Source organism: Chlorocebus sabaeus, chromosome 22 (assembly GCF_047675955.1).
Source record: "Chlorocebus sabaeus isolate Y175 chromosome 22, mChlSab1.0.hap1, whole genome shotgun sequence".
In the NCBI taxonomy this organism is placed as follows: domain Eukaryota; kingdom Metazoa; phylum Chordata; class Mammalia; order Primates; family Cercopithecidae; genus Chlorocebus; species Chlorocebus sabaeus.
Window position 1 is genome coordinate 41008721 of NC_132925.1, and position 27746 is coordinate 41036466.

General features: G+C 37.1%; 2 protein-coding genes across 13 annotated transcripts in view; one reads left to right on the forward strand and one right to left on the reverse strand.

Annotated features, from left to right (window-relative positions):
• The window catches only part of STXBP5L (syntaxin binding protein 5L), a 494315-nt gene that overhangs the window by 458675 nt on the left and 7894 nt on the right, over window positions 1-27746 (forward strand). For all 6 annotated transcript variants that reach the window (XM_038003392.2, XM_007985660.3, XM_007985662.3 and 3 more), the window contains 3 exons: window positions 18063-18423; window positions 24040-24205; window positions 26448-26559. In XM_038003392.2, the coding sequence (XP_037859320.1) occupies window positions 18063-18423; window positions 24040-24205; window positions 26448-26559 (639 nt within the window). The remainder of the gene's footprint in view (window positions 1-18062; window positions 18424-24039; window positions 24206-26447; window positions 26560-27746) is intronic.
• Window positions 15670-27746, reverse strand: part of POLQ (DNA polymerase theta) — a 137399-nt gene continuing 125322 nt past the window's right edge. For all 7 annotated transcript variants that reach the window (XM_038003385.2, XM_038003384.2, XM_038003380.2 and 4 more), the window contains one exon: window positions 15670-15814. In XM_038003385.2, the coding sequence (XP_037859313.2) occupies window positions 15688-15814 (127 nt within the window). In that variant the 3' untranslated portion in view covers window positions 15670-15687. The remainder of the gene's footprint in view (window positions 15815-27746) is intronic.

A 27746-nucleotide genomic window follows, 5' to 3' on the forward strand; every position in this document is an offset into this window, starting at 1 on the left:
TTTTTTACTTTCTGAGTCATTTTATTTAGGATAACAGCCTCCAGCTGCATTCACATTGCTGCAAAGTGCAATGATTTCATTATTTATTTATTTATTTTATTATACTTTAAGTTCTAGGGTACATGTGTGCCATATGCAGGTTTGATACATAGGTATACACATGACATGTTGGTTTGCTGCACCCATCAACTCATCATTTACATTAGGTATTTCTCCTCATGCTATCCCTCCCCCAGATCCCCAACCCTTGACAGGCCCCAGTGTGTGATGTTCCCCGCCCTGAGTTCAAGTGATCTCATTGTTCAATTCTCACCTATGAGTGAGAACATGCAGTGTTTGGTTTTCTCTCCTTGTGATAATTTGCTGAGAATTATGATTTCCAGCTTCATCCATGTCCCTGCAAAGGACATGAACTCATCCATTTTTATGGCTGCATAGTATTCCATAGTGTATATGTGCCGCATTTTCTTAATCCAGTCTATCACCGATGGACATTTGGGTTGGTTCCAAGTCTTTGCTATTGTGAATAGTGCTGCAATAAGCATACGTGTGCATGCATCTTTATAGTAGCATGATTTATAATCCTTTGAGTATATATCCAGTAATGGGATTGCTGGGTCAAATGGTAATTCTAGTTCTAGGTCCTTGAGGAATCGCCACACTGTCTTCCATAATAGGTGAACTAGTTTACACTCCCACCAACAGTGTAAAAGCGTTCCTATTTCTCCACATCCTCTCCAGCACCTGTTGTTTCCTGACTTTTTGATGATTGCCATTCTAACTGGTGTGAGATGGTATCTTATTATGGTTTTGATTTGCATTTCTCTGATGACCAGTGATGATGAGCATTTTTTCATATGTCTGCTGGCTGCACAGATGGCTTCTTTTGAGAAGTGTCTCTTCATATCCTTTGCCCACTTTTTGATGGGTTTGCTGGGTTTTTTTAGTGTAAATCTTTTTGAGTTCTTTGTAGATTCTGGATATTAGCCCTTTGTCAGATGGGTAGATGGCAAAAATTTTCTCCCATTCTGTAGGTTGCCCGTTCATTCTGAAGGTAGTTTCTTTCGCTGTGCAAAAGCTCTTTAGTTTAATGAGATCCCATTTGTCAATTTTGGCTTTTGTTGCCATTGCTTTTGGTGTTGTAGACATGAAGTCCTTGCCCATGCCTGTGACCTGAATGGTACTGCCTAGGTTTTCTTCTAGGGTTTTTATGGTTTTAAGTCTAACATTTAAATCTTTAATTGATCTTTAATTTTTGTATAAGGTGTAAGGAAGGGATCCAGTTTCAGCTTTCTACATATGGCTAGCCAGTTTTCCCAGCACCATTTATTAAATAGAGAATCCTTTCCCCATTTCTTGTTTTTGTCAGGTTTGTCAAAGATCAGATGGTTATAGATGTGTGGTATTATTTCTGAGGCCTCTGTTCTGCTCCATTGATCTATATCTGTGTTTTGGTACCAGTACCATGATGTTTTGGTTGTTGTAGCCTTGTAGTACAGTTTGAAGTCAGCAGTGTGATGCCTCCAGCTTTGTTCATTTTGCTTGGGATTGTCCTGGCAATATGTGCTCTTTTTTAGTTCAATATATGAGCTCTAAAGTAGTTTTTTCCAATTCTGTGAAGAAAGTCATTGGTAGCTTGATGGGGATGGCACTGAATCTATGAATTGCCTTGGGCAGTATGGCCATATTCATGATATTGATTCTTCCTATCCACAAGCATGGAATATTCTTCCATTTGTTTGTGTCCTCTTTTATTTCCTTGAGCAGAGGTTTGTAGTTCTCTTTAAAGAGGTCCTTCACATCCCTTGTAAGTGAGATTCCTAGGTATTTTATTCTCTTTGTAGCAATTGTGAATGGGAGTTTACTCATGATTTGGCTCTTTGTTTGTCTGTAAATGGTGTATAGGAATACTTGTGAGTTTTGCACATTGATTTTGTGTCCTGAGACTTTGCTGAAGTTGCTTATCAGCTTAAGGAGATTTGGGGCTGAGACGATAGGGTTTTCTAAATATACAATCATGTCATCTACAAACAGGGACAATTTGACTTCCTTTTTAACTAATTGAATACTCTTTCTTTGTGCTGCCTGATTGTCCTGACAAGAACTTCCAACACTATGTTGAATAGGACTGGTGAGAGAGGGCATCCTTATCTTGTGTCGGAAAGGGAATGCTTCCAGTTTTTATCCATTCAGCATGATATTGGCTGTGGGTTTGTCATAAATAGCTCTTATTATTTTGAGATACTGTCCATCAATACCTAGTTTATTGAGAGTTTTAAGCATGAAGGGCTGTTGAATTTTGTCAAAGGCCTTTTCTGCGTCTATTGAGATAATCGTGTGGTTTATGTCATTGGTTCTGTTTATGTGATGGATTACGTTTATTGATTTGTGTATGTTGAACCAGCCTTGCATCCCAGAGATGAAGCCGACTTGATCGTGTTGGATAAGGTTTTCGATGTGCTGCTGGATTTGGTTTGCCAGTATTTTATTGAGGATTTTCACATCCATGTTCATCAGCGATATTGGTCTAAAATTCTCTTTTTTTGTTGTGTCTCTGTCAGCCTTTGGTATCAGGATGATGTGGGCATCATAAAATGAATTTGGGAGGATTCCCTCTTTTTCTATTGATTGGAATAGTTTCAGAAGGAATGGCACCAGCTTCTCTTTGTGCCTCTGGTAGAATACAGCTATGAGTCCATATGGTCCTGGACTTTTTTTGGTTGGTAGGCTATTAATTATTGCCTCAATTTCAGAGTGTTATTGGTCTATTCAGAGATTCAACTTCTTCCTGGCTTAGTCTTGGGAGGGCGTATGTGTCCAGGAATTTATCCATTTATTCTAGATTTTTTAGTTTATTTGTGTAGAGGTGTTTGTAGTATTCTCGGATGGTAGTTTGTATTTCTGTGGGATCCGTGGTGATATCCCTTTTATCGTTTTTTATTGTGTCTATTTGATTCTTCTCTCTTTTCTTCTTTATTAGTTTTGCTAGCAGTCTATCAATTTTGTTGATCTTTTCAAAAAACCAGCTCCTGGATTCACTGATTTTTTGAAGGGTTTTTTGTGTCTCTATCTCTTTCTGTTCTGCTCTATTCTTAGTTATTATTTCTTGCCTTCTGCTAGCTTTTGAATTTGTTTGCTCTTGCTTCTCTAGTTCTTTTAATTGTGATGTTAGGGTGTCGATTTTAGATCTTTCCTGCTTTCTCTTGTGGGCATTTCATGCTATACATTTCCCTCTACACACTGCTTTAAATGTGTCCCAGAGATTCTGGTACATTGTGTCTTTGTTCTCATTGGTTTCAAAGAATATCTTTATTTCTGCCTTCATTTCGTTATTTACCCAGTAGTCATTCAGGAGCAAGTTGTTCAGTTTCCATGTAGTTGTGCGGTTTTGAGTGACTTTCTTAATCTTGAGTTCTAATTTGATTGTACTGTGGTCTGAGAGACAGTTTGTTGTGATTTGTGTTCTTTTACATTTACTGAGGAATGCTTTACTTCCAATTATGTGGTCAATTTTGGAATAAGTTTGATGTGGTGCTGAGAAGAATCTATATTCTGTTGATTTGGGGTGAAAAGTTCTGTAGATGTCTATTAGGTCTCTTGTTGCAGAGATGAGTTCAATTCCTGGATATCTTTTTGACCTTCTGTCTCATTGATCTGTCTAATATTGACAGTGGGTGTTAAAGTCTCCCATTATTATTGTGTGGCAGTTTAAGTCTCTTTGTAAGTCTCTAAGGACTTGTTTTATGAATCTGGGTGCTCCTGTATTGGGTGCATATGTATTTAGGATAGTTAGCTCTTCTTGTTGAGTTGAACCCTTTACCATTATGTAATGGCCTTCTTTGTATCTTTTGATCTTTGTTGGTATAAAGTCTGTTTTATCAGAGACTAGGATTACAATCCCTGCTTTTTTTGCTTTCTATTTGCTTGGTAGATCTTCCTCCTTCCCTTTACTTTGCGCCTATGTGCATCTTTGCATGTGAGATGGGTCTCCTGAATACAGTACACTGATGGGTCTTGACTCTTCATCCAATTTGCCAGTCTGTGTCTTTTAATTGTGGCATTTAGCCCATTTACATTTAAGGTTAATATTTTTATGTGTGAATTTGATCCTGTCATTATGTTAGCTGGTTATTTTACCCATTAATTGATTCAGTTTCTTCATGGCATCAATGGTCTTTACAATTTGGCATGCTTTTGCAGCGGCTGGTACCAGTTGTTTATTTCCATGTGCTTCTTTCAGGAATTTTTGTAAGGCAGGCCTGGTGCTCAGTATTTGCTTGTCTGTAAAGCGTTTTATTTCTCCTTCACTTATGAAGCTTAGTTTGGCTGGATATGAAATTCTGGGTTGAAAATTCTTTTCTTTAGGAATGTTGAATATTGGCCCCCACTCTCTTCTGGCTTGTAGGGTTTCTGCCGATAGATGCCCTGTTAGTCTGATGGGCTTCCCTTTGTGGGTAACTCAACCTTTCTCTCTGATTGCCTTTAACTTTTTTTCCTTCATTTCAACCTCAGTGAATCTGACATTATGTGTCTCAGGGTTGCTCTTCTCGAGGAGTGTCTTTGGAATGTTCTCTGTATTTCCTGAATTTGAATGTTGGAGTGCCTTGCTAAGTTGGGGAAGTTCTCCTGGATAATATCCTGAAGAGTGTTTTCCAACTTTGTTCCATTCTCCCCATCACTTTCAGGTACACCAATCAAACTAGATTTGGTCTTTTCACATAGTCCCATATTTCTTGGAGGCTTTGTTCATTTCTTTTTACTTTTTTTTCTCTATCTTGTTTTCTCACTTTATTTCATTAATTTGATCTTCAGTCATTGATACTCTTTCTTCCACTTGATTGAATCAGCTATTGAAGCTTGTGCATGCATAACCAAGTTCTCATGCCATGGTTTTAGCTCCATCAGGTCATTTAAGGTCTTTGCTACAGTTTATTCTAGTCATTCATCTACTCTTTTTTTCAAGCTGTTTAGCTTCCTTGCAATGGGTTTGAACTTCCTCCTTTTGCTCGGAGAAATTCGTTATTACCAACCTTCTGAAGCTTACTTCTGTCAACTCGTCAGAGTTATTCTCTGTCCAGCTTTGTTCTGTTGCTGGCAATGAGCTGTGATCCTTTGCAAGAGAAGAGGCACTCTGATTTTTAGAATTTTCAGCTTTTCTGCTGTGGTTTCTCCTCATCTTTGCTGTTTTATCTACCTTTGGTCTTTGATGTTGGTGCCTAGAGGTGGGGTTTCAGTGTAGATGACCTTTTCGTTGATGTTGATGCTATTCCTATCTATTTGTTAGTTTTCCTTCTAACAGTCAGGTCCCTCAGCTGCAGGTCTGTTGGAGTTTGCTGAAGTTCCACTCCAGACCGTTTGCATGGGTATCACCAGCGGATGCTGCAGAACAGCAAATATTGCAGAACAGCAAATATTGCTGCCTGATCCTTCCTCTGGAAGCTTCGTCACAGAGGGGCAGCCACCTATATGAGGTGTCTGTCGGCCCCTACTGTGAGGTGTCTCCCAGTTAGGCTACACAGAGGTCAGGGACCCACTTGAGGACGCAGTCTGTCTGTTCTCAGAGCTCAAATGCCATACTGGGAGAACCACTGCTCTCTTCAGAGCTGTCAGACAGGGACGTTTAAGTCTGCAGAAGTTGTCTGCTGCCTTTTGTTCAGCTATGCCCTGCCCACAGATTTGGATTCTAGAGGCAGTAGGCCTTGTTGAGCTGAACTGGGCTCCACCCAGTTTGAGCTTCCCAGCCACATTGTTTACCTACTCAAGCCTCAGCAATGGCGGATGCCCCTCCCCCAGCCAGGCTGCCACCTTGCAGATCAATCTCAGACTGCTGTGCTAGCAGTGAGCAAGGCTCCATGGGCATGGGACCCACCAAGCCAGGCACAGGAGAGAATCACCTTGTTTGCCAGTTGCTATGACCTTGGGAGAAGTGTAGTATTTGGGCAGGAGTGCCCTGTTTTTCCAGGTAGTCTGTCACGGCTTCCCTTGACTAGGAAAGGGAAATCCCTTGACCCTTTGTGCTTCCCAGGTAAGGCGACGCTGCACCCTGCTTCAACTCCCCCTCCATGGGTTGCACCCACTGTCCAACCAGTCCCAATGAAATGAACCAGTTACCTCAGTTGGAAATGCAGAAATCACCTATCTTCTGCGTTGATCACGCTGGGAGCTGCAGACCTGAGCTGTTCCTATTTGGCCATCATGGAACACCCCCCCCCAGTCTTTACATTTTTTATATAGCAATTGAAAGGAATCCTTGGCATTTAGATCTTCCATTCCCCAGCTCCACCATTCTTTTCCAGCCTTATAGTCTTTGACCTTTCACTACATATCCTGGACCCTAGACAAACCAAACTCCTTGTCATTCACTTAATAAGCCCAGTGTGTTGTCATTCACTTAATAAGCCTAGTGTGTAGTCACTTAATAAGCCCAGTGTGTGTGTATATATATATATCATATTTTTAATCCAGTTGCCCACTGATGGACACTTAGGTTGATCCCATGACTTTGCTATTATAAATAGTGCTGCAATAAACATACACGTGCTTGTGTCTTTTTGATATAATTATTTCTTTTCTTTTGTGTAAATACCAGGTAGTGGAATCACTTGATCAAAAGGTAGTTCTATTGTTAGTTCTTTTTTTTTTTTTTTTGAGACAGAGTCTCGCTCTGTTGCCTGGGCTGGAGTGCAGTGGCCGGATCTCAGCTCACTGCAAGCTCCACCTCCCGGGTTTATGCCATTCTCCTGCCTCAGCCTCCCGAGTAGCTGGGACTACAGGCGCCTGCTACCTCGCCCAGCTAGTTTTTTGTATTTTTTAGTAGAGACGGGGTTTCACCATGTTAGCCAGGATGGACTCAATCTCCTGACCTCATGATCTGCCCATCTCGGAGACATCTACATATTGCTTTCCATAGAAGTTGTACTAATTTAATTCCCAGCAATCCTGTATAAGTGTTCCCTTTTCTCTGCATCTTTGCCAATATCTATTTTATTTTTTATTAATAGTCATTCTGATTGGTGTAAGATGGTATCTTATATGGTTTTAATTTTCATTTCTCTGATGATTAATGATGTTGAGCATTTTTTTTTCGTTTCTTGGCCATTTGTATGTATTCTTTTGAAAAATGCCTGTTCATGTATTTTGCTCACTTTTTAATGGGGTTATTTGTGTTTTCCTTTTTGAATTGCTTGAGTTCCTTGTAGATTCCTGGTATTACCCCTTGTCAGATGCATTGTTGGCAAATATTTTTCCCATTCCTCAAGTTGTTTATTCACTCTGTTGTTTATTTCTTTTTCTGTACATAAGCTTTTCAGTTTAATTAAGTCCTATTTGTCTATTTTCAGTTTTGCTGCATTTGCTTTTGAGGTCTCAGTCACGAATTCTTCCCCTAAGCCAATGTCCACACAAGAGTTTTTGCTAGGTTTCCTTCTAACATTTTGATAGTTTCAGGTCTTACATTTAAGTCTGTAATTCACCTTGAGTTACTTTTTGTATATGTTGAGAGATATGGGTCCAGTTTTATTCTTCTGCATATGGCTTCACAATTTTTGCAGAACCATTTATTAAATAAGATGTTCTTTTCCCGGTGGGTGCTTTTGTTGACTTTCTCAAAGATCAGTTAGTTATAGGTATATAGTTTTGTTTCTAGGTCTTCTATTCTATTCCATTTATCTATGTATGTTTATAACAGTACTCTGCTGTTTTGATTATTATAGTCTTGTAGTATAATTTGAAGTCAAGCAATGTGATACCACCAGCTTCATTCTTTTTGCTTAGGATTTCTTTGGCTATTCAGACTGTTTTGGTTCCATATGAATTTTAGTAATATTTTTTCTAATTCTGTGAAGAATGCTGTTGGTAAATTGATAGGAATGGTGTTGAATCTGTAGATTGTTTTGGGCAGTATGGTCGTTTTAATGACATTGATTCTTCCAATCTATGAGTATGGGATGTTTTTTCATTTGTTTTTGTCATCTATGATTTATTTCATAAGTGTTTTTTAAATTTTCCATGTAGAGATCTTTCACCTCCTTGATTAATGTATTCCTAGGTATTTTTAAATAGCTATTATAAATGGGATTGAGTTCTTCTTTTGGTTCTCAGCTTGACAATTATTAGTGTATAAAAGTGGTACTGATTTTTATACATTGATTTTTATATACTGAAACTTTGCTGAGGTCATTTACCAAATCTAGGAGTCTTTTGAAGGAGTCTTTAGGGTTTTCTAGTTATAAGATCATATAATCAGTGAACAGCAATAATTTGACTTTTTTTCCAATTTGAATGCCTTTTTTTTTTTTTTTCTTTTGCCTGATTGCTCTGGTTAGGACTTCCAGTACCATGTTGCATCGGAATGGTGAAAGTATACATCCTTGCCTTGTTCCAGTTTTTAGGGGGAATGCTTTCAACATTTCCCTGTTTAGTATGATGTTGGCTATGGGTTTGTCATATATGACTTTTATTATTTTGAAGCATATTCTATGTCTCGTTTGTTGAGGGTTTTTTTTTTTTTTGATGGAGTCTCACTCTGTCGTCCAGGCTGGAGTGCAGTGGCGCGATCTCAGCTCACTGGAAGCTCCGCCTCCTGGGTCCAGGTCATTCTCCTGCCTCAGCCTCCCAAGAAGCTGGGACTACAGGTGCCCACAACCATGCCTAATTTTTTGTTTGTTTTTTGTCTTGTTTTGTTTCTGTTTTGAGATGGAGACTCACTCTGTTGCCCAGGCTAGAGTGCAGTGGCGCAATCTCGGCTCACTGCAACCTCTGCCTCCTGGGTTCACGCCATTCTCTTGCCTCAGCCTCCCAAGTAGCTGGGACTACAGGCGCCTGCCACCACGCCCAGCTAATTTTTTTGTATTTTTAGTAGAGACAGTGTTTCACCATGTTAGCCAGGATGGTCTCGATCTCCTGACCTCGTGATTTGCCGCCTCGGCCTCCCAAAGTGCTGGGATCACAGGTGTGAGCCACTGCGCCTAGCCAGTTTTTTGTATTTTTTAGTAGAGACAGGGTTTCACCATGTTAGCAGGATGGTCTCGATCTCCTGACCTTGTGATCCACCTGCCTCGGCCTCCCAAAGTGCTAGGATTACAGGCTGTTGAGGGTTTTAAAGGATTTTTAGATTTTTAAAATTCACTGAAAAAAAATGAAATTCCCTTCAGGCACTATCAAAAACGAAACTTCACTTACCCTTCTGTCATTTGTTATTGGCATGAATTCAGACTTTTGCCAGAATAGGGCCCCTTCTTATATAGACAGATGAAAAAAATCTGTTATCATTCTTTGTGAACATTCAATGAACTAGATATAGAGTTCTTTTCTTAATAGAACAGAAATAGTAAGTAACCCTTTAGATGTGTGACTGGCAAACATTGAAAGACGGTCAATTATGCACATCCTTACTTGGGCTGTAGTTTTGAGGTATTTGCAATTTTACATCTTTTTTCAGGCTAAACCAAACCCAAAACAAAACCAAACTCTTATATTTCATATAAGAAAAGTCTGAAACAGAAGAAATAATCTTGGACTGTGGAAATATAAATTCAAAATGAAAATTTTTTCAAACAAATAGGAAATGAAAAATTATGACTTTTAATTAAGACTGAGTTTTCCAAAAGCAGTCTTACAGATGAGTATGATATATACATTAAATTGTTTCTGCTAAACCTTTAGTCATTAATAAAATATTCTTGCATTTTCTCCATACGTATAGTCAGGAAAAGTCTAAAGAAAAAAGTATCAGAATTATTTACTTTGCAGTTTGTTCTTATTTCTTGGGAGGCCAAAGCAAAGCAAAACAAAAACAAAAATATATAATTATTAGGTTCAGAAAGCCATGGGTTTAGATTACAGCTCTGCCCATTTCGCTTTGGTGACTTGGAACAGTTACTTAACTTCTGTGAGCTGCAGCATCATAAAAAATCCAAGACAGCTTCACCTAAGTTTTTGTTGGGAGGACTTCATGAGATAATTTATGTAAAACATTAGCACATAAAGCATACTCAACAAGTGTTAGTCCTACTTCACTTCTTTTTCTAAAATTTTATTCTGGTATGAACATTTAACATGAGATCTACCCTTGTGACAGACTTTTATGTATATAATACAGTATTATTAGTGACCAGGTACAATGTTGTATAGCAAATCTCTAAAACTCATTCAGCTTTCATGACTGAAATTTTCCACTATGTTATTAGCAACTCCCCACTTTCCCCTCGCAGCACCTGGTAATTATCATCTTATTCTTTGATTCTATGAGTTTGACTATTTTAGATGCCTTATATAAGTGAAATCATGCAGTAATTGTGTTTCTGCTATTGGCTTGTCTCACTTAATGTCCTCAAATTTCATCTATGTTGTTGCATACTGCATAATTTTCTTTTCTTTTAAGGCTGAATAATCCACTGTATGTATAAACCAATTTTTTTTACCCATCCATTTGTTGACAGACATTTAGGTTATTCCCACATCTTTGCTATTGTGAGTAATGTTGCAATGAACATAGGAGTATGTATCTCTTCAACATCGTGATCCTGGGATACATATCCAGAAGTGGGTTGCTGGATCATATGATAGTCCTACTTTTCAATTTTTGAGGAACTTCCATACTTTTTTCCATAGCAGTTGCACCATTTTGCATTCCCGGCAACAGCATACAAGGGTTGCAGTTTCTCCACATCCTGCCAACACTTGTTTTTGTGTTTGTTTGTTGATAATGGCACTCTTAACAGATATGAGGTCATGGTTTTGATTGGTATTACCCTAATGATTAGTGACAGTGAGGATCATTACATATGCTTGTTGGCCATTTGCATATCTTCTTTGGAGAAATGTTTATTCAAGTCCTTAGCCCAGTTTTTAACAAAAATAAGTGTTAATTTTTTGAAAACTAAATTTAATTAAAATTAAACAAAATCGATAAACTCTTAGCTAGACTAAGAAAAAAAGAGAGAAGACTAAAATAAAATCAGAAATGAAAATGGAGATATTACAACTGATACCACAGAAATAGAAAGGATCATAAGAGACTATTATGAACAATTATATGCCAACAAACTGGATACCCTAGAATAAATTTATACGTTCCTAGAAACATACAACTTACGAAGGCTGAATCATGAAGAAATAGAAAGTCTGAACAGAACCACAACTACTAGGGAAATTCAATCAGTAATCAGAAACCTCCTGACTAGGAAAAGCCCATTTCTCTTTTTTAAGGAATATTTTCACTTTAATTATTTTTGTTGTCCTGACAACAAATTCTTATTAATGATACGGAAATTTGAAGTGCATTAAATCATTGAAATTACAAACCTAGAGATTTATCTATTCTATTACCTATCACTTTTATTTGCATCAAAATCACTTGAAGGATTCATTACAACACAGATTACTGGGCCCCACCCCCAAAGTTTCTGATTCGTTAGGTCTGAGGTAGGGTCCAAGAATTTACATTTTTAACAAGTTCCCAGATATGCTGAGTCTTCAAATGAAACCTTAGTTGCCCCTTTTGTCTACTGATGCACAGGGTTCTGCTCCCAGAAGGCCCTCTGCTCTTAAAAAGTCTTAAAATTCTTAACAATTTTATCTTTTGATGTATGCTGTGTAAGTGAAGACCAATGAGACAATAGAGCATGCACCAGGGGCTTGAAGTGTCTGCTTATGCACAGTCTACCTCCCACCTACCTCTCACCTAGGCGATGACTTAGTTTGTGGAGAGAGAGGCATTCCACTTTCACTTTCCACTTCTGTTGGGGCCTGGAGTGTACACAGAGGTGGTCAGGGTCAGGCATATGCCTGGTGACATTTTGGGGTATGGAGGCAGCCATCCTTATCCTGAGTTGGTGGCACTTCGTGACTCTAGCATGTGGTCAGCCAACCAGAGGCCATGTCTTAGATTGAGCCTCTTAATCAGTCCTGTTCAGGTAGCTAGCACTTCCTAGCAAACAGTTTTAAAGACTTTCTGGGCCGGGTGCGGTGGCTCAAGCCTGTAATCCCAGCACTTTGGGAGGCCGAGATGGGCGGATCACGAGGTCAGGAGATCGAGACCATCCTGGCTAACACAGTGAAACCCCGTCTCTACTAAAAAATACAAAAAACTAGCTGGGCACGGTGGCGGGCGCCTGTAGTCCCAGCTACTCGGGAGGCTGAGGCAGGAGAATGGCGTAAGCCCGGGAGGCGGAGCTTGCAGTGAGCCGAGATCTGGCCACTGCACTCCAGCCTGGGCGACAGAGCGAGACTCTGCCTCAAAAAAAAAAAAAAAAAAAAAAAGACTTTCTGGGAGTCACCCATCTTCTATGGTTTGAGGTGGCAGGATGGGATCTTATTGCTGTCAAGAGGAGAAACTTGGCAGACATCAGACTCAAATGTGCTTAAATAACTGAAGTCATGTAGTGAGACCCTCAGATACCTGTGAAAATCTGCAGTCATCTTCCAAGTATTCTCAAGCTCAAAGAGGTATCCCCATACCTAAGAATGTGCTCCCTCAGGTCTGGTCTGGACTTGAAGTACCCTGTCTTCCTCCTTCCAACCTTCCTGAGACTGACTGGTTTGTCTCTTCTGGCCAACTCCATGTGGATAATTATTTCATAGCTCTGAAGACTATTGTGTTTTTGCTACAGTTCAAAATAGAGGTTAAATGTTCTTATAAAGAATATTACAAAGATGAATAATAATAAATCATGTTAATAATTTAAAATTTTAACTTTCCTTTACATAGAAAATAAATAGCAAATATAAAAACACTAAAGAGATAGAACACAGAAGAAAGAAAAAAGCTTTATAATTTACTACCTTCAATGGTACCTCTTCTCCCAATTTTTGAACAAAAAGGCCCCCATAATTTGTGGACCTAGTGCATTTTCATTTTGCGCTACGCCCACAAATTGTGTAGCTGATCTGAGTATATAATACAAAATAGGAGTTTTAAAATCCATAACTAAGAGTGAACTGGAGTAGTCAGGAAGTTAATAAGTGTTTATTGAGCACATGACATGTCCAGATATTATAATAAGCACTGAAGATAAAGTAATGATGAAGTCATACGAAGTTTCTGTCCTTAAAGAGCTGACATTCTAGATAGGAACTGAGAAGTTCCATGGAAGTTGAGAGACAATAAGTTTAAACAATGTATATAAGGGAAAAGGAAAGAAAATATCTCAGACTCCTTAAGACTCCAACTTTAATATAATTCTTCAGCCTCACTGGAACCTTAATCTATTGATCTTTCCATTTTCATTGTCATTCACCCCCTTCATGTTCTCACTTTCTAATTTAAATTTCACAGCCAAGCTCTATAATGCCTTTCTTTCATGCATTTTCAACTCTCTTGCCTCCTTTGTGCTTTGTTTGCTTTGTCATGCTTATTCAGCTTGATCTCAAACCTGGTTAAATTCAACTCTACCTATCCTATTTCTAGGCCCATGTAGCTGAGTATGGCTAGAGAAAAATATATAACCACACTAAATTGTCTCATTTTATCATAAACCATCACTAACTTCAAGTGGGCTCTTATGCTGCTAGGTAATCATACTATATTTTCCTACTCCTTGCCCCTGCACTCCTGGACAACAATTGCATATTTTCTTGTTTATCCTTTTGGTTGTTTGCATGTGTGTGTGTGTGTGTGTATGTGTGTGTTTTGTTTTGTTTTGGTATAGATGCGGTCTCACTCTGTCACCCAGGCTGGGGTGCAGTGGTGCAATCATAGCTCACTGTCGCCCTGAACTACTAGGCTCAAGCGATCCTCCTGTCTCAGTCATCTGAGTAGTTGGGACTACAGGCATGCCATCATGCCTGGCTAACAATTACGTATTTTCTCTAGTCTCTTCAAATCTCCAAAACTTACTTTTCTATCTTCAATCTCAGTAATCACCAAGTGTCCTCTTTTATTGAGAAAATTGAAACAATCAGATAAAAATTTCAACAGCTATCATCACATCTACCAACCTATCTACTTGTATCTCCATGGCCTGCATATTCTCTCTTGTTACAATTACTAAACTAAGCTTCTAACTAGGTGATTCATTTAACAGAATCATTCTATCTCCTGGCATATCCTAAAGGGAATCAAGGTTGGAAGCAGGGAGAGCAGTGAAGAGGTTAATATAAGTCTGGATGAAAAATGGATAGAGGCTTGCTTGAACTGGGTGGTAGTTATTCACTCTACTCCACTTATACTCTAGACTCTCCTTATATACTAGACTCTACCTGCATTCACTTACTTAAGAAAGTCAATCCAGCAACTTTTCCTTTGTTTCCTTTAGAATAAATGTTTTTCTTTCTACTGAATTGTTATATAAATATATTGTTATATCTTCCATTAAAAAAGAGAAACAATAGATTCTAGGCGGTTTTAGTCATGGGCAATATAGTAGTGAATAAAACAGACAAAAGTCCTTGCCTTCATAAAACTTACTTTCTATGGTAGAGATAGATAATATGTATGATAAACAAGTAATTATATGGAATAGTAGATACTAATAAGTACTAAGGAAAAAAATAGAGCAGAAAAGGAGATAGGAATTCTTGGTCATTTCTCAGGCAACATCTTATTTGACATATCAGCAACGTATTACACAGGCTACCATTCCTACCTTAAAACACTTCAAATTCTAGAGTGCTATTTTCACCTGATTTTCTTCCTACTTTTTGGCTCTTCCTTCTCAATCTCCTTTGCTTGTTCCTCCTCCATTTCAGTAGACTTAAACCACAATGCCCCAAGACTGATTCTTTGAAACTTTTCTCTTTATATTGAAGCACTAGATGAATTCAGCCAGCTTCATGCCCATAAATGTCATTTATAATCTGATGGATCATACATTTATATTTATAGTCTGGACCTCTCCCCAAATTCCTAACATATATGCAGTTATTTGATATCCATTTGGATGTTTAGTAAGTATCTCAAACTTAACATGTTCAAACCTGAGCTCTTGGTATGCCTCTCATTCCTCCCACACTTTTCTACATCTATTAATGACAATTCCATTCTTCCAGTTTCTCAGGTCAAAAACATTAGAATCATCCTTGACCCCCATATTTCTTTCATATCCTAAATCCAATTTGTTAACAAATCCTGCTGGCACAACCTTTACAATATACTCGGATTCTGATATTGCTCACTATCTCTACTATTACCACACAGTTCAACCAAGCCTCTATCCATTTTTTACCCAGACTATTATACCAACCTCTTCACTACTCTCCCTGCTTCCAGCCTTGGCTCCCTTTAGGATATGTCCAGGAGGTAGGGTGATTCTGTTACATGAAAGTTAGATTACATCACTTCCATTCTCAAAATCCTTCCATCTCATGCTAAGTAAAAGTCTAGGTCTTTACCATGTCCTAAAAGAACCAACATGATCTGGCTCTACTTTATCTCTCTGATGTTACCTCCTATGAATCTTCTTGGCATTCTAGAAAGTCAAGATCTATAAAGAATCTGAGATTTTATTCTACTTGTAAGCTAATAAAGTTAGGTTGCCAGTTTCGATGCTGATAGAAGACGTGAAACTCCCAGCTCAGAGACAAAGGATAATTTATTATTCATAACAGTCATAGAATATAAGTATTTTGTGCTGGTTTCCTGAACCCTAATTCCCACAGGGTGATGAAAAGAAGCCTTCCCTTCTTTATTAGTTTGTTCAGGTTGCCATAATGAAATACCACAGACTCAATGGCTTAAACAACAGCAATTTATTTTCTCACAGTTCTGAAGACTGAAACTCTAAGTTCAAGGTGCCAGCAGGGTAGATGTCTAGTGAGGTCTCTTCCTTTGGGTTGCAGATGGCTGTCTTCTTGTTGTATGCTCACATGGCCTTTCCTTTGTGTACACATAGGGAGGGGGAGAGAGAGAGAGAGAGCATGTACTCTGGTATCTCTTTTTAAAAGGACACTAATTCTATCAGATTAGAGCCATACCCTTATGATCTCATTTAATCTCAATTATTTCCTTAAAGGCTGCATCTTCAAATAGATCCATAGTGGGGGCTGGGGCTTTAACATATGATTTTTCTTATAAGAGGTTGGCAGGGGATGCAAACATTCAGTCTATAACACTATTTAAAATTTATCTACCTTTTTTCAAGAATTCCTATATTCTTTTCTGCTTTTTTTCTTAGTACTTATTACTATGTAATATCCCATATGATTACTTATCAGACATACTATCTATCTCTACCACAGAAAGTAAGTTTTATGAAGGCAGAGACTTTTGTCTGTTTTATTTACTACTATATTGCCTTTAACTAAAATAGAGCCTAGAGCACATAGAATGTCCTTGATACTATATGTATTGATTGAATGAAGGTTGTAGTGGGCAAGGCTGGTTATTTGGGAAAGCTGGAGTAAAGTACACTCCTAGCCAGTGAGATCTTCTTTAAGAGGAAAGTCCTAATTAATTAATTGTGTGGTCAGTTACTTATGGTAGATTTAATTAAGATCTTATTATTGAAGCCTGTAAGTTTAAGCATACATTGTAAGTGTATTTCTGAAGTAGTAGCTGCTTACAATTTAGATTTACTTGAGTTTTTTCCAGTTAGAAAAGATTAAAGGAAGAATCCTGAAAGATTAATAACACATTGTTTGGAAAACTTAACCCTGTATAAACCTAATGAACAGAATATAATCAAAGCATTTATGACTAAAAATTAAGAAACAAAGCAGCTGTTTTGGCAAGGGCAGCTTATTGAGAAATTCATTTTGATGCTAACAGATTGTATGCAATGAGTATAAGTAAAACGGCTTTCGAAATGTGGATTTCTTGTCTTTTTAACCTACTGTCAGCCATCTCTAAATCAAGGATGCAAAGATATACTTAGAAAAGTCTTTCTATGGCAGGTAGTTATGAAAATGTGGTTTTACTGAATAGCAGGATCAATCCTAGGTTAATTTTAATTAAATAATTCTTAATAGCTTTTGGCATTTTTCCTTCATGGGAGACTGGGAGAGATGTTCTTTTATCCCTTAACCCTTAAACTGCAGCACCTAAACCTCTACTCCCCTAGCCTCTGCAGTTGCCCGCATGTACATTTATAGATTTCTTAAAGTGGATTTAAAAACACAACTAAGATATTAGATCATCCCAATATACTCTTTTCAATTTTATAAATTTTAAGGACTTTGTAAGTGCTTTCTAAAAGAATATATTTTTATCTGTCACCCTTCCCTTTTCAAGTCTCTGTCACATGTACACCCTTGAGGCATATCAGTCTAAGCTGACATACTTACTCTCTCTGCATGATGTAAAAGGACAAAGGAAAGAAAGGGCTAATAGGGTACTGCTTAGGGAAGACTCTGGAAATATCCAAAGATCACTAGAGCCCAAACTACCTCCTAAGCTTATAGTATGTTGTCCTCCAAGACTGATGAAAATCACCTATAGGCAATAATCTGGCATACATTGTCAATCTTGGAGAATCCAGGTGAGTAAAACCCCTTTCTGTGTAAAGATGCAAAAGCCTGCCTAAGAGCTGAAAGTAATTGTTTTGTCTTTTTCATACAATTAAAATTGCCATCATGAATTCTAGATATTGAAATTTCTTCTTAAGTGTTTGATTTTGAAGAAAAATCAAGCATTTTCTAGCAAATTGGTTTATGAAATAAGAAAACAGTATAAGATGGTGTGATTATTTTTTCAGTTGAAGTTATTTCAATAAATAAAATATGTACATTTTTAAAATTTTCTTTTTTATAAAAAGACTTTAAGGGGGACTATATAGTATAATGAAAGAATCCTGGGGTAGGAATCAGAAAAATCTAAGTTCTAAACTAGGCTCTGACCTAACTTGCTATGTGACTTGGCCCAGCTTTCATAATCTTTCTGGGTCTGTTTTTTCTTCTTTTTTAATATAATGAGAGAGTTGGCCAGTTGATGTCTTAAACTCCTTTTAGACCTAACATTCTATGAATCCAACTTATTATAACAGATGAACTCACAAATCTACAAATTCATATACATTAGGGAATATTATGACTCTATAGGTATAAATTATCACACTGTAAAACTTTAATTCCCCATAGACGCTTTAGAATGAATTTGACATGTCAGTGATGTCCAATTATTTTTATAGGTACATTCCTCTCATTGAAAGGAGCTGTGCTAACATTCTCCTGTATGGACCGAATGGGTGGATTAATGCAACCACCATATGAAGTTTGGAGGGATCCAAACAACATAGATGAAAATGAAAAATCTTGGAGAAGGAAAGTGGTAATGAACTCATCTTCTGCATCCCAAGAAATAGGAGATCATCAGTATACAATAATCTGCTCAGAAAAACAAGCCAAAGTCTTCTCACTGCCTTCTCAGACTTGCCTTTATGTTCATAACATCACGGAGACATCTTTTATACTGCAAGCAAATGTGGTGGTCATGTGTAACAGTGCCTGCTTGGCATGCTTTTGTGCTAATGGACATATCATGATAATGAGGTACTTGCCTTCTTATAAATTATCTGGTAATCACAACACCAGCAAGGTACAATTCTAAAAAATATATGTGTTATGTGCAAGATGTTATCAAGAAGCAACCTGAGATCATTGTTTCATTATGTTTCTGGATGTTTTATTGTTCAACAATTTGTTGAGAGTTTGGGGTTTTTCTGTTTTGTTTTTGTTTTTCTTTTTTGCTAAAAATGCTTGGCATTGTGAGTGAAATATATTTTTAATTGCTATCAAGGAATCTAAGAAAAGAATGATTTTTCAATCATTCAACAAATGTTTATTGAGCATATCTCTCAGATGCTATGCTAAGCACTGGAAATAAAAGATGAATAAGCTAAGTGGAAAAGATATTAACTTTTACTTTTCCTGTGTTTCATACTTCACCCAAGAAATTTACATACAGAATTTCATTTGATCCTTAGAACTTCTCTAGGACATAGGAAAATAAAGTATTATTTGCATCCTCCATTTTACATGTGTTAATAAATTAAAGTTACACAATTTGCCTGAGGTTGCAAGTCTAGGAAAAGTGAGGCCAGTCTGATAACTAAAAGTTATCAGACACTTTTATAATAAAATATTGGCCAAGAGATTTCATTCTACTGTAGTGAAATGAAAATTTATGAGACACAAAAATAATTATCATAAAATGAACTCATAAACATATACTATATAGAAGTCATTGTCATTCTTTTTAATATCTCACTTATTTCCAAAAATCATTGAGACAAGCATTGTGCTAGGCTTGTGAAGGATATAAAAATTAGTAAAACATGGTCCTAACCCTTAAGAAACTCACTGTCTAACTGGGGAGATAAGATAGATACACAGACATTATAACAAAAAGAAAATGTAAATTCCAACAGAGGAAATATGGGATTGAATTTTCTAGCTACAAACTAGGTTCCCAGAGTTCAAAGTCACAGCATAGTTGAACATGTATTATAAAAAAAGAGTTGTTGGAGGACAGTAACATGGAGAGATAGTTTGAAGCAAATTGTTGAAGACTTTGAATGTTGAGTTTGAGATTAATCAATTAATAGGAAATGGGGTTTTAAGCAGGTAATTAACCTTCTCTAGCCATGTGTTAGGACATACATAGGGAGAAGTTGAGATAGGCTTTTGAACTGAAGTGGTCTCTATATTGAAGGCAAGGAGGAAACAGGTGTAAGGCAAACTTATTGAATGCAAAGCTGATTTGTTGTGAACAGTAATGGAGGTTATTAAATCTCGAGGTTAGAAGAGAGTTTAAAGGTTAAAAAATTTTTTGAACTTAGATAACGGTTATGTTATTAGCATATAGGAAAGTCAGAAGGATTTGAAAAAGCTGATAAAGAGAAATTTAATAATAAATTGAGAATAAATATTTGAAATGTGAGGTGTTATAAGCCATCCAGCAGAGATTTGGCAATAAATTTAAGATTTGCACTCTTAGAAAAATATATGTGGAAGATCCAGCTTTGGAAGTCATATATATAAATGCATCAGTAAAAGTTATGTCAGCAAATGAGATAATAAAAAAAGATAGCATGAAAAGAAACAAGAAATTGATTGAGCTAAGGATAGAAACTTGGGGGTATTCTACGTTTACGTAGTGAAAGAAAGAAGATGATGCAGCAAAGGAGATTGAGAAGAAGTCATTAGAAAGACAGGAAAGGACCAGAGTTGTATAACTTCATTAAATAAAAAGAGAAGAATATTAAAACAAAAGAGGTGGTCAAGAGGTAGTAAAATATAGCAGAGAGGTCAAAGAATTTGGGTACAAGAAAAAAACAGTAGATCTCACAACTGGTGGGATATTAATGATCTTTGAGAAAGCAAATCTTAGCAGCATGGTGGAAACAAAAGCTAATTTTCAAGGAGACAAGAATAGAGGCAGTGGTGTAGATCAGAGTTTGGCAAATTAATATCCAAAACAAAATCTACCTCCATTCCCCTATCTGATTTTATACAGCCTGCAAGCATTAAGAATGGTTTTTACATACTTAATGGTTGAAAAAACTCAAAGAGAAGAAGAATATTTCATGATATGTGAAAATTATACTAATTTTAAATGTCAGTGCCCATAAATAAAAGTTTTGGAACACAGCCACACCCATGTTTCTGTATATTGACTATGGCTGCTTTTGCACTACAGGGCACAGTTGAGTAGTTGCAACAGAGACTATATGGCCTAGAGAGCCTAAAATATTTACTATCATAAATATTTATGGGCCCTTTTTCCCTGGTATTGATTATTCGTTCAGGAAATTTTGTGGTTAAAAGAGAGATGAGTCAGGAAAGTCATTTAAGAATGAAACTAGCTTTTGAGAGTTTTTTTTTTTTAATATGGAAAATATGAGCAGATTTGTAAGCCAAGGGAAAGTAGTGAAGGAGAAAATTTTGAATAGAAATAATCATTTTATGATCTGTTCATTCTCTCATATATTTCTGATTCTTTTCAATCTAGTTCCCCCTTTCTCAAACTGTTTTTAGAAATTTCTGATAAGGTCATTTCAATCTTGTTTGAAAATGATTTAACTCCCAGACATGCCTCAGATTTTGGGGGGAAAAAAAAGGTCTATTTGTGTATGTGTGTAAGTGGGTGTATCTCTCACACACATACATTGAGTCATTGATAAATGGTATCTGTTTTCCTCTGTCCTTTATAAAAGCTGCTTGACATGATAATGGTTACTTTGATATTGTGTCATAGTAGAAATTCTTCATGTGTTCCTGAAGATCCTCAAAACTCACTGAAAAGGAAATAATTTTGATATGATTTTAATAATACATATACATGAAGTGTAGCTAGGAAACAATGGTGTGTACTCTGCTGTATGGTTTAAAGAAATGAATCCTACAAATTAGCATGCAACTGGACTTACTCATTTTCCCATACTGAGTATATTCCTAGGATCTTTTAGATCTAGGATCTTTTAGGATCTGCTAGGCCCTAGCAGAAGGTAACTCTCCTGAGCCCAGTCTTCTCAAGTCCTAGTTTTCTGACAGATGTCAGGTAGCTAGCCAATGGTTACTTAGATCCTAAGTACCCAGACCCAGAAAAGCAAGTTTGAGAGTAGAGAGGAGAAACAGAACAAGCTTATTTTTGTACGACTTCTCAAACTTGGCTGTAAGAGACACTTTTTATGAGACCTACCTTGTTACCTGACGCTATTTCTTTATTAAAGTATCCTGCATAGAAGAAAGTCTTTTTTCTTCTGTTATAAGAGCAATTGTTTCCTAGAAGTTAGCAACTGACTTGCTCTTTCTCTTTTCCTACGTGAAGTGACTACACCTCTTTAAATTCTTTTCTTGGCTTACTTATTATTATACAATATGGACAATGTAGCACGTCAGAAAAGTCGGTTGGAACCTCTTCCTCAACTTCACCCTTTAATTTGACTGAATCTATCAGGGAAATCTGTTTAACTGGGATTGGTTTGGACTCATATCTTAAGGAGCTTAGTTACCAGAAGTGCTATAACAGATCATCTTTTAATATATTCTTAAGATATTAGGTAATTCGTTCATCAATGAAGCTTTTGAATCCAGTGTGTCATTTACATTTACAGCACATCTCAATTCAGACAAGCCATGTATCAACTGCTCAATAGCTACATGTGGTTACTGGCTACCATATTGGAAAGCACAGTGCTTATTCCAATAGCACAGATTTCAGGTCCCATTTTACATAGTAAATTTCCAGGTCTCAAAGTAGAGTTACAAACCACTTTGATAAAGGAAATCAGTAGTTTTTTCAAGGTGCTGGTTTTACGATCTGGGATAATTTAAAATCATCGTGCACACTTAGAATCAGTACAACGGTTTCAAAATTTATTTAATTACAAGTTTACCTTTTCCCTTTTGGCATTAAAGTTCAGATTAAAAGGCAGTGAGACTGGTTTTCGTCAGTGGTTTATAAAACTGGGTCGAAAAACAGTATCCAAAAGGACATTCTGATGAATATTTTAGCAAAATTATCAGCTACATTAGGATAAGCATATACCCATGGGGTAAGACATTTCAGATGTGTGGTATTCATTTGGATGTGCAAATTCTGATCTATTTATAACTTATTCTCATTCCCTTACAGTCTTGGCCATATCTACTTATTAGTCATGCCTCCAGTGCAGTTGCCCTAAGTTATGAGTAATTTTCATTTCCTGTGTATAGAGTGAGTAAGGAATGGGGAGCAAAGTCACTTCATTTCCAGGCACAGTGAACTGGACCCACACCACATCACTGTCAGTTTTGCCTTAAAGAAAGACAATCGACCAAGTATGCAGTCAGACACTTTCTAGCTGTGGTGTTTCTGACATAACCAAATGCTGTAAGTCATTGTAGGAACATGTGAAGTGCTACAAAAAGTGCCCCGGAAATTGCTGGCCACTGCATTTAATCCATCAAGAACATTTGCTAAGCATCTATGTGAAACTGTGCCTGTGATTTTTTTTTTTTTTCATGTATATGATTTTATGTGAAAGTCTAGATTATTGGATCTTAAGACCCATGTCCAGGAACAGGAGTCAGCATAAGGATGCTGAACTCTCCTTCTGGCTGTGCCTGTGACTCAAGAGTCCTGTCTTACTGTGACTTAAAGTTTGATGGAGAGAAAGCTGTAGGATCTTTAATTTCTGCCAGGAAACCAGGGTCTTTCTGTTCCTAACCTGAGAATGGGCACCCAGTGTTCTGAGAACACTTTCTGGGCTAACATGGTCCTCACACAGAGCTGAGAAAGAAAGTGCTCCCCCTCCTGGGAAGCACATGTAGAAGTTAAGAGCCTGAATCTCTTCTAAACCAGTAATTGACCTCTAAGCACCCACCATACTACTGCTACATTCAGGGCAGAAGACACTACTCTTCGTAATCCAGCCACCACCAAAATGGGAACAAAAGGAAGGAAGGAAGGTTAAGCCATTGGATAATACTGAATCTGTTTCCCTAAGTGACTTAATCTTAGAGCAAGCATAACATCCAGGTTAATTTTTGTAAGATATCTCCTTTTATTATCACCCTCATCATAGTTCCTGATTATCTCTTAAAGTAAGTGGTTTATTGACATTAGTATTTCTGATAATAGTTTACAAACTACTATAAACAAATTTATAAACATTACTATTTCTGATGAAAATAAAGTTGCTTCTCCCTCCAAAAAAAAGAAAAGGAAAAGAAAAAAAGAAAGTCTAGTTTATTACCACTGAGCCTTGAAGATAAGAAGAAACAACCAGGCCTGGTATGGTGGCTCATGCCTATAATCCCAGCACTTTAGGAGGCCAAGGCAGGTGGATCACTTGAAGTCAGGAGTTTGAGACCAGCCTGGCCAACATGGCAAAGCCCTGTCTCTACTAAAAATACAAAAATTAGCCAGGTGTGGTGGCGCACGCCTGTAGTTCCAGCTACTCAGGAGGCTGAGGCGTGAGAATCACTTGAACCTGGAAGGCGAGATTGCAGTGAGCTAACTCCACTGCACTCCAGCTTGGGTGATAGAGCAAGACAAATATAAAAATAATAATAAAAAAAAGAAACAACCATAAAATAATAGAATAAAAATTGCTGTTTTTATGTAAAGATCTGCTTCTAATAACCTGCATATGATATATGGATTTACTTTTTTCCATTCAGCCTACCTAGTCTTCGCCCAATGTTGGATGTTAATTATTTGCCACTGACAGACATGAGGATAGCACGAACATTTTGTTTTACCAATGAAGGACAGGCATTATACCTCGTCTCTCCTACAGAAATTCAGCGGTTAACATACAGCCAAGAAATGTGTGATAATCTACAGGTAGGTCAAGAGGTACATTTATGAAAAAGACATTGGACATGGTTGAGAGAATGAGAAAGATGTCTAAAAACTAAAATATTATTAGGTCAGACAATAAACATGCCTTTCCAATAACATGTTTTGAACATATATTCTTCATTTTGAGCCTACCAACTTCTAGTATAGTTCTAGGTATTGCACAGAAATGATAAGAGGGAGACAATGCAAAGATCATTCACATTAATAGCTAATCTTTTTATTTATTTATTTTATTGTTTTTGCCCATGGAGAATCTTATGAAAGATTATAAACTCTCCCCTCAGGGTGGAAAATATGTATGTACATACAAAAACTTTCCATACCATTCAGGGAGTTCAAGAACTCTTGAAGAAACCTTGTGATTAAGGGACACACAAAACAAACATATGTCCTGTGGGTTAGAACTGAGCATTTGCTTTTGATTGTAGCAGTAAGCATAGCCTAGAAACAGAATAGATATGTCTAACCTTGCGTAAGAATGGCCACATTTTTTAAAAGCATCTTGGACATTTAACTAGTTAAACCCCCTCATTTTACAAATAAGAAAACTAAAACATATTTATTATAATATAGGGGTTAAGAACATAAGCTCTGAACTACTCAAGTTGTATTTTGGCTCCTCCATTTGTGTGACTTTGGGCATTTTACTTATCTGTACACTCTATTTTGGAGCATTGTTGTCAGAATTTAGTAAGAATTCATGTAAAGGACTGAGCTCCGTGCCTGGACTCTCCAACGTGCTTTTTAAAAATTTTGTGACTAACCTTACTCAAGGTTAGATAAATCTTTACGGCTATCCTGTTTCTAGTCTATGCATACTGCTACAATCAGAGACGAATGCCCAATTCTAACTCACTGGATATGTATTTATTTTGTGTGTCCCTTAATCAAAAGAAGTTAGAGAAGGATTATGGGCACAACTGACTTCCAAATGGTAAATAGGAGTTATCCAGGTGACTGAATGGTTGGGGATGAAAAAGGTAAGATACTTTAGACAGAAGTCGTGGCATGCAAAAGCCTCAGGGCTAAGGAAACTGCCAAGAAAGTGAAGAATTGGGAAGTGAAAAGAGTGGAGGTGTTGTGCTGGAGAATTAGTCGAGTAGATCTTGCAGCCCCTTGTAAGCTCCCTAAGGAATCTATTATAGCATTTAACCCAAGGGCAGTGGTAAGTCATTAAAAAGTTTTAGCAGATTTGTTTATTAAAATAAATATTCTGGTTATAGTATGGCAGTTGGTTTTCAGGAAGCATGAGGATGGAGAAAAGTTAGCAGATTCAATAGCTATAAAGTGTAATCAGCTGAATTTAGGGTTATTAGATATAGGAGTGAGGGAAAGGAAGGAATTAGTCATTTCTCAGTTTCTGGCTTGGGGAACCAAATAGATGATGGTGCCATTTCCAAAGAGAAGGGCTTCAGGAGGAGGAGCACAAGTCTCAGTAGAGGTAAGGGGAGATGATGAAGTTAAAATCATACTGGAAGTTTGTAGGAAACCAATATTAGGTCACAGATCTCCTGACTCAGTCAGTCTAAGTTCCTTTCTCCACACTGATGGTTCTTAAACTTTGGTCTGCTTTACCAGACCTACAAGGTCTGGTAAAAATATAGATAATGGGAGTACATCTATGTAGATTCTGATTTCATATATGTAGAATGCAGCCTAGATATCTGCATTTCTAACAAGCATTACTCTAGTCATTGTAAAGCTCACCAAATATTGAAAACAATTGTACTTCATTCTATAGAGTAGCTGCCTATTTTGACTCATTTAAATTATCTTTAATCATTTTATAATTTTGTACTCCTACAAAAATAGATCCAACCTTCCACATACCACCAAAGCTTTCCTATTTCATAGGGCAGTCTATGCTTGGTTCAGGGAAGGGTACCAGGATAAAAAAGGGGCTATAGTGACTGAAAAGGGATCAGAAGTCTAGTGGTAATTATTGAGCACAGGTGGAAATTAATCCTAGGGTAGATATACTAGCTTCCCATACTTTGGTGGAGGGAAGAAGAGGACAGATAAAGGAAAATTTTAGAACATTTGTTACTATAGAAGGGGAGGAATAAAAGAAATGCCAGAGGGAGAACTGTGAGCACAGCAAAAATCACCATGAAAATATATGAAAAGCACACTGTTTTTTCATGATGTCTCCTAATATACCACAGTGTTACCTTTTTGTATATTAATTGATTTTTTAATGCTTTTTTCTTTGAATTTGATACAGGACATGCTAGGAGATTTGTTTACTCCCATAGAGACACCAGAAGCTCAAAACAGAGGCTTTCTTAAGGGACTGTTTGGTGGAAGTGGACAAACATTTGACAGAGAAGAGCTCTGTGAGTAAATTCCTGATTGTAAAAATGTATTGCAAAATAGAAGACATGTTTCTGTGTATGTGTATGTGTGTGTGTAACTTAATGTAATATGTGATCTCAAATTCTAGACTACATATTTTTTGCTTCTATCTTAAAGTTTGAATATTTGTTTCCTTCTGTACTAAAAAAATTATTTGTGTTTACCAAACATGAAAAAAAGTGGTCACTTCATATTAGGAAATTGTATAACAAAAATAATATATATAATTCATACAAATAATGAGCAAGCTAATAAATATCTCATTTACAAGTAGATCATACCTGCATGGCAATGTGAAGGTATTCAAAAAAGTCTAGAAAAAAGATTTTTGAACCTGCCTGACTTTAATCACTGCTGGAAAACAGATTCCTTATTCAGAATGTAAGATTTATCAATCCTACAGAATAAATTACTTTAAAAATCTACCAGTGAGACTTTGATAAACAAAATCAAAAAGTATTACTGTTTATCAAAGTCTCACTGGTTGTTTGTTTGTTTATTTATTTATTTGAGACAGAGTCTTGCTCTGTCACCCAGGCTGGAGTGCAGTGGCCTGATCTCGGCTCACTGAAACTTCTGCCTCCGGGCTTCAAGCGATTCTCTAGCCTCAGCCTCCCAAGTAGCTGGGATTACAGGAGCCCACCATGCTGGGCTAATTTTTGCGTTTTTAGTAGAGACAAGGTTTTGCTATGTTGGCTAGGTTAGTCTCGAACTCCTGACCTCAGGTGATCTGCCCACCTCACCCTCCCAAAGTGCTGGGATTACAGGCATGAGCCACAGCGCCCAGCCTCACTGGTAGATTTTTAAATAATAGGAAGATACTAGGGAAAATTTTCAGAGAGAAGGTATGAATATATTTTCCAGAATATCCTACCATCATTTGGTAGTATAGATCAAAATTCTCTTTCTCTGGAACTTTTAACTATGCAAAAACATCTAGGTTCCTTCATACAATAGAATATTATTTGGCCATGAAAAGGAATGAAGTACTGATACATGGTACAACATGGCTAACCTTGAAAACATCTTGCTAAGTGAAAGACGCCAGACAAAAAAAGGCCACATATTGTATGATTCCATTTATATAAAAGGTCTAGAATTCAGAGAGACTGAAAGTAGATTAATGATTGCCAGGGGCTGAGGCAAGGAAGGAACAGGGAGTGACTGC